The sequence below is a fragment of the Aptenodytes forsteri genome, unplaced genomic scaffold, assembly GCF_000699145.1.
Source record: "Aptenodytes forsteri isolate BGI_AS27 unplaced genomic scaffold, ASM69914v1 Scaffold8, whole genome shotgun sequence".
Classification (NCBI taxonomy): domain Eukaryota; kingdom Metazoa; phylum Chordata; class Aves; order Sphenisciformes; family Spheniscidae; genus Aptenodytes; species Aptenodytes forsteri.
The window spans coordinates 1,205,892-1,213,475 of record NW_008796218.1 but is presented as its reverse complement, the minus strand read 5'-3'; the positions used below and the strand labels follow the sequence as shown (position 1 = coordinate 1,213,475).

The 7,584-nt window shown below is 48.2% G+C and overlaps 1 protein-coding gene across 1 annotated transcript; it reads left to right on the top strand.

The window, feature by feature from the left end:
- Window positions 1–454: 454 nt before the first annotated feature.
- Window positions 455–5,937, top strand: INS (insulin). Its single transcript, XM_009288741.2, has 3 exons — window positions 455–465; window positions 2,569–2,789; window positions 5,801–5,937. Exons 1-3 carry the CDS (start codon window positions 461–463, stop codon window positions 5,935–5,937), a joined length of 363 nt encoding a protein of 120 aa, XP_009287016.2. The 5' UTR covers window positions 455–460.
- The last annotated feature ends 1,647 nt before the right edge of the window (window positions 5,938–7,584 follow it).

The following is a 7,584-nucleotide window of genomic DNA, read 5'->3' as shown; positions in this document are numbered from 1 at the left end:
ATCTGTAGGGTAATTCTGCAAGTCATCCCCTTCGTGTGAGGTGCTGGGTGGGGGCTCCCTGCTTGGGAGGAAGCGTGAGTGGCACAAGGCTTCTGCTCCTGGCTTTGACAACCTACTTCAAATGGGGTAAAATGCCAGGTTTTATCCTGTGTAGCTGCTAATTCCCCATCTTCTCCCTGTAGAAAGAAGGTCTGAGTAAGTGAATTCCCTGTACTCATATCTTGCTGAAACCTGAGGCCCTCTTCATGGGTATACCACTAGGTCATTCAAGTACATCCAATATCTTTTTTGAGGGGAAGGGAGACAGAGATAGTGTTACACATTGTGCAGAGATGCTATTAACTGTAGTTGAGAATCACAACTTGGATTTATTAGCAGGAGGCCGAAAGACCTACATGGCAGGGGATGTAACTGATAACCTTGTCTCGCATCCGTTTGAGCAAATGAGTCCCCTCCCTGTATGCTCATTAGAGGTTCAGCACTTCTCACGAGCCTTTTTGCAATCACAGTCATTTGGCAAACATATGATACTCCACACATAAAGCCATAACAGGGGCGTATGGGACTTCCTACCTCCTAGATGCTGATGGATGGAATTGCTTTAGCTACTCAAGAAATCAAAAGTCTGGTTTGAGTCTCAAGGCATTCTGCTGATTTTGGTGAACTTCCTTCTGATTTATACTGTGTATGGAGAATCAGGCTTATTCTAAGTTAAACAAGCAGCAGAGTTCAAACAGATGAAAATGTCTCCTTTTCAGTGGTGCTGAGCACTTGTAGTCTCAAAATTTAGAGCAATGGGAAGTTTGAAGATCATCTCATCCCCAGCATTTAAAAAGGGCCTTTTCAGGCAGGGAAAAAAAAAAGTATAAGCAGAAAAAGGTGCAAGCATACTATTGGTGGCAGAAAAGTTGAGCGTGGAGGTATCCATGCTATTTTTGAGCATCAAAAAAATGGGGTAATGTTGTGAGAGAGAGAAAGAGCTAGATCTGTTGCCAAAATCAGACCCATGAAAGCCAGTGGACTACCCCTGGCCTATCATCTCCAATTAAAAGCAGACTTACCAGCCAGAATGGAGATAATCAGCTATCTCCTGGTTTTCACTGGGATTTACCAGAAATGTTTCTTGGTGTCGAAGACACAATTTTGGGCAGAGCCTCAGAGAGAAGAGCTGAGGTGCTCAGAGCTCTCACCTGCAAACGGCAGAGACTGTCTCTGGTCTGCTTAATCACAAACAGGAATTTGAAGGGGCACCTGGCAGATGAAGGAGGGGACCTGCCTTTCAGCGGGCAAAGGGGGGAAAGGCTTATTTTTTCACATACAAAATTTCACATGCTCTAACTCTGGCCCTGCACTGATCTAAAACGACCACCCAAGGTCTCCTGCAAAATGCAGATGTTATTCCTCCCCCAGCCCAAGCCGTGGATGCGTGTCTCTCACTGTGCACCGCATGGCCAGCGAGCGGGACCACAGATAGCCTCAGCGCAATAATGTGTTTTCCTTCCTCTAACACCTGACAGTAGCATGGTCTCACTGACAACTTGGTCCCATTGCTGCATACTTTCCAAGGTGATATTAATCAAACAGATTAACATGTTTGCCTTTAATTTTACATTTTAGAAACAGCTGTTGAGCCACCTCAATGCCAGCAGTGCCTATTGCCAGCATTAGTGTCATTAGTAATCATTGCAGCTGTAATAGCATCATTATCTCCTGCTAAAAGGGTCACTGATGGCTCAGGACAGAGCTTCAGGGAAGCAAAAACAGGTCAGATGAAATGAGATGGAAACTGCAAACTGTTGCTTCTATCTTAAGTTGCATAAAGACCCGTTGATGCTACGTAGAGAGAAATTAATGTGCACAAGCAGCAAAAATTTTGGCTAGAGTGTCATCGGGGAGGTGGGGCTTGTGGTAGCTCTTGTGTCACTTGGGCTAATGTAAAGCATATAAATATGGGAAAGAGACAATGGGGATATTACTACCAACCAAACAGTCTTCATCTCTCAGAGAAAACTTCTCTCCATCTCTTGCTGCCACTTCTTTGGGTAAGTGTGATTGCTGCCCTTTTAGCTTCTACCTGTTTTGCAGAGCTGTTTTCTTAAGTTGATGTAACTGATGGTGACAAGTGCTGGTTCGCTAGTCCAAGAAAATGAGGTCTCCCCAGGCCTTTGAACACATTGTGCTGTTTTTGGGCCATCATCATAAAGAACAGCCCCTTCTGACTTGGAAGAGAGGGTTTTTCCTCTGAAGGTGTCTGCTGATCTCAGCTCTCCTGGGCATGTATGCTACAGGGCTCAGTGGGATGGCTCTTCCAGTCTAGTTTGGCCTTTTGGGGGAAGACAGCAGGGAGGCCAGGACTGATGTGAGCATGTGGATGGAGATGGACTTCTGGTTATAATAATTAGTCATTTACTGTGACTTGTAAAGCCTGACGCGGAAAGCTCTCCTTCCCTCTCAAGCTAGGGCATCTTTAGAAGGTCCATCTGCTACTTCGGTCTCATTTTCATGCCAAAGGAGCTGAAGAACATAAGATGCTTGATGACAACCTATTTCTCCCCCCTAGACCTCCTCTTGCCTCTTAACCCTAGGCCTCAGCGTGCTCACCATGGCTCTCTGGATCCAATCGCTGCCTCTCCTGGCCCTTCTCGCTCTTTCTGGCCCTGGGACCAGCCACGCAGCTGCCAACCAGCACCTCTGCGGCTCCCACTTGGTGGAGGCTCTCTACCTGGTGTGTGGAGAGCGGGGTTTCTTCTACTCCCCCAAAGCCCGACGGGACGTTGAGCAGCCTCTAGGTAAGTCAGGTTGACCTTGAACGCAGTCGTATGCTATATGATGCAAAAGCCAACAACCGCCTATCTTTGACGGTGACACCAGGAATGTCCTTGATGGGGAATGCCAGGAATACCTTTAACATACCAACAGCATCACATTGCCAGTGAAAAGCTCTTCAGGTTAAAAAGGCACATGGGAGGGCAGGCAGGGAAAGAGGATTTATGAGGCAAAAGGAATTGTGGCTGAAAGCTCAAACTTGTCTATTTCTTTGTATGGCCATTACACCAGCCTGGGAGTGTTCATAGAAAATAAAGGTGGAAGGAACCCAGGAAGCCTCCTTCTGCCCCAAGACAGGATCAGTTGTCCCCATCCTATTTCTGACCCATGCTTGTCTAGTACGTGCATAAAAACCTCCAGTGAGGAAGCTTCTTCTGCCTTCTGAAACTGCCCGTTCCCATGCTTAACTGACCTTCTTCTTGAGTGTTTGTTCCCAATATCTAACCTGAACATCCCTTGCTGTAAATTATTTCTTGTCTTCTCCATAGTGGACATGGAGAAGAGTCTAATCCTTTCTTCTTTATGGCTGCTTTTCAAAATATTGGAAGACTGTTCCCATGTCTAGCTTTAACCTGCTCTTAGATAAATCCCCTCTACACGCCCCCCCCACCTTCTTAGGTCATATTTTCTAGATCTCTGTCCATGCAAATTGTTCTGCATTTGGTCCACATCCTTACTGACTGGTGATGCCTGGAGAAGTGCACAGGACCCCAGCTGAGGCCTTGCCAGTGCCAAGTAGAGTGAGCAAACTGGAAGAATGATATTGCATGTTTTTCACACCGCGTTCCTGCCTACACAGGTGGTTTGCCTTTTTCAAAGCAGCACTGTACTGTTGATTGATAGTGATCACTGTCTCCCTTGGATGCCTTGGCCCTCCCTCAGGTGGATCAGCAGTCCTTGAAGGACCGCTACCACAGTCAAACCCTCGTCCTGGATGCGCAACGCAGTCTTCCTGCCTACCTTTAGCATCTTTCCCATTTCCCACTGAACAGCATCCCATCTTTTCAGTGTTTCTATAGTTTCAAAGGTAATTTTTAGCACTAATCTTGCCCTTCAAGAGGCTTGCACCCCCCACAGCTTTATATCGTCTCTTATTTCATGGTGGTGAAATGCTGGTGGAGCTGCTTTGGTTCCCCTCCTTAGGACTCCTGGACTACTGACAAGTGCAAGGGCCGGGAGGCAGGAGGAGATGACAGCCCTGCCCGCACACCCTTGGTGCTGGGTCACTGCCCCTGGTCCAGCACATTGTGTCTGCATGACAGTGCAGGTGGGATGAGGCAGTTCAGAGAGCTGCTCTTCAACATGATGTTTGTATCTAGGCAGAGCCGGGACCTGTAATTCTCCAGCTGTAATGCAAGGATGATGTCTCTCCTGGAGATGGGTACCTGCAGTTCCTCTCAGCTTTAGCTCCTCTGTGAATCCAGCAAGTACACTCTCTCTTCTGTCTTCCAAGCTACTAATGGAGACTTTGAGTAGATGCAGAAGAGACCCCTGCCAAATCCAGTCATTTCAACCCTCTCATTTCAAGATGGACCATTACTTAACCTCCCCTGACTATGATACGCCTCTCCTACCAGTTCTCTTCCCATCACACACTGGTTTCATGTGTATCCAATTCCTTCTCCTGCATATGCAACCATCTCGTGAAATAGTCTTAGAGGTCTTTGGAAGGTGAAGCAAGGTAATGTCATAGCAGAGGTTTGCCATGATTTGCTTTGAATGGCCAGCTGAGCTGTTAGTTGCTCCCTTCTCTGATGATTTGTTTCTGAAGACCACCACGAATGGGTTGGAAGTTTTGTTAGCCAATTCCCTAAATATGGTATTGAGAATTTCATCAGGGCCAACCAGTTTGGAAGTATCTGAGGACTTTCTACCTCTTGTTCCAGGATTTTTGCCTGGGCCACTACCTCTTTGTCACACAAGCTGGTTGTGTTTACAGTCTACTCACAGCTGGCTTGAAGGATGAAGACAAGTAAATCACAAAACATTGACTAGCTATTTCCTCTTCTACTTAATGTTGGACTAAACCTTTCCTAAATTTTCCTCCTAGCACACTAGCATAATGATTTCTTGTTACTCTTGTGCCTTGTTCATTGCATCACGCTTTGGGGGCTTGGGGATTTTGCATCTTGTGCTGTACTTTCATATTGCCCTAGAAACTTCATCTCATTCTCACTTTCCAGGCATTTTCTTTTTGTTGTTAGGGCCTCTTTTCTTCCTACAGGAAAAATCTCTGTTTTATTTGCCATTTTCTATATTTTCATTGGACAACTAAAACCTGAACAGTTCTGTCCACAAGTTTTCAAGTTCCCACCAGCAAATGAGACATTCTGTTGTTTTGTCTGTGTCCAAATACACCAATTCATCATTCCTTCTAAAAACTCATCCCCCAGCTGTGAACAGGGACACACATGAACGCTTTTGCCATCAGCTCGAGGCTACATCCAGGCAGCCAACAGCGGCAGGCTGTTCAGGACCAGCTGGGAAGTGCATCCAGCCCCAGGACTGGACCGTCCATGCAATCCCACAGACATTCCAGTTGTTTGCTCAGGCTCCCGGAAGAGTGGGTAACTGCCCGAGGGGGTTGCAGTCCCAAGCAACTCATCTCTCTGGAGCAGACCAGCCCATTTTATCCTCTTATTTACTAGCTGCTCACCCCAGGGAGGGTGCAGGGTTTCTCTTCTCCACATGCCTGCCTCAATAAAGCCCCTGTATCTCCTTGTCCCTCACACTGCTGATATCCACTCAGCTTGGCTCCTTCTAAGCACCACAGGATTATTTTGGGAGAGGAAACACAGAGCCTGAAGGTGCTACAAGCAGCATCAACCTGGGGAAACCTTTGCAACTTTCTCCCCATTTTCCATCCAACTCTGGTTTAAAAATCTGGTGCCTGCAAATGGGGTTTCTGTGGGGCTTAACAGCTAGGGCTGATGCTGTGTGATGTCCCACGGCTTATCTTTTTCTTTCCTGGCAGTGAGCGGTCCCTTGCATGGTGAGGTAGGGGAGCTGCCCTTCCAACAGGAGGAGTTTGAGAAAGTGAAGCGAGGGATCGTTGAGCAATGCTGCCACAACACATGCTCCCTCTACCAACTGGAAAACTACTGCAACTAATGGCAAGGCCAGCGGCAGGGATCTCACAGGCCGCAGGCAGAAACGCGCACTTACGCTACTGCACCTTCAAAGCAATTGAATAAACATTGTGGATCTACTCGAAGGACTGTGCTGGTTCATGCGTCCATGTCTTGGGGAGGGGGCACTGATGTTTACTTTAGGGTGTCATCATCTGTGCTCGGGTAAGGCAGTTTTAAAAGGTCCTGGAGCCACCCATCATGTCACACTATCCTTCAGCTGTCCAGATGAACTCCCTGGGAGGGAGAGAGGAGGATTACTCAGCGCCGGAGCAGGTAGGCAGAGCACCCAGTACCCCTGGTGCCCGGGGGGTGGGGAGGAGAAGGCAGAGAGGTTTGAATGAGATTTCTCTTTCTAGGGAAACATTACAGGGGAATATCTGTGCCAATGTCATGCTGATCAACTTCCTGCAGTTCACAGCCCAAATATAGCAAGGCAGCTGGGAGACCGAACTTCCTCAGCTGCGTAATGGAAACAGTTCAGATTAAGCAAAGAATTAAGTCACCTATTAATTGTACCCAGAAAAATCATGGATGACCGCCATGACCAATTTAGAAAGTGTGTCCAGTTCCCCCTTCTGCTTGTGGGAGGCCCAGGCAGCGTCCCTGCTGTGGGACGTGCTTGTCGTTCACAAGTATTTGACAAGTCGTGCAGAAAGCAGATTTCATCCAAAAGGAGTTTTGAGTGTATTGGCCAAGAGCTGGGCATTTCAAGGTTGCTGCAAACCTCTTTCAAGCACCTGGCCCCAAAATTGCTGCTTTCTGGGAGGAAAAGCTGCAACGGCAATGCCAGCTAGCTGGGGTGGCAGAGAGTGTGGGGAAGGGTCATGTCCCCTCTGCCAAGGGATTCCCATGCCAGTGTAGTGGAAGCCATGCAGGAGGTCCCCGTGGGATGGGCACAGCCTGGCAGAGTTGGCTGCAGTGGCCAGGGCTGCATTTTGCTGGTGGCAGATTTTGAAAGCTGGTCTGAGAGGAGGCTGTGGTTTTAACAGCCTCTTTTCCCAAACCAGATCCAACTGACTCCATCAGAGCGGCGCAGATGGAAGCTGCCATCTCATCTCTGCCAGGATGTGTTGCTCTCGCTCCTATCATGAGCACAAAATTGACAAAACCACTGCAAACTGAAGGGCTGGAAGAGCAGCTGGAGGAGCTGCTGAGAAGAAGACACAGCCATAACATAGGAAGTCAGAAAGCACCAGCGATTCCCCGTGGTGACCCTCCATATGGGCTCCCTTGATGCATCCAAGAGCCCATGACAGAGGCCGCCTCCTGCAGCTGCCACAAGCAGTGCTGCTCTGCCGGTGATGCTCCACCCGAGCACCCTTCCATCCCTCTCCATCGCCCCTTCCTCTGGGCCCCACTGACTATTCCCAGCAGCAGAGCTTGCAACTGTGACAGGCAGCCTTGGGCCAAAATGTTGTGGTTATGAAAGCATGGCAAGAGGTTTCCTGTTTCTGAGCTACTTGGCTCCCACCAAACCTCATATGGCTCCGGTGGTTTCTAAAGGGGACTCCCTAGAAACAATTCTCCTACCTGTCCTGGTGCCCCATGAGATCAGGACTGGTGTTACTGCAGTAAAAATAGCAGAGCTATTGCTCATGGTAAGGCCACCATCATATTCAGGCATGCA

Excerpts from the sequence above, each read along its gene's own strand:
- INS (XM_009288741.2), top strand. Across the intron at positions 2,790-5,800 it reads GGACGTTGAGCAGCCTCTAG|TGAGCGGTCCCTTGCATGGT; the intron begins GTAAGTCAGGTT and ends CTTTCCTGGCAG.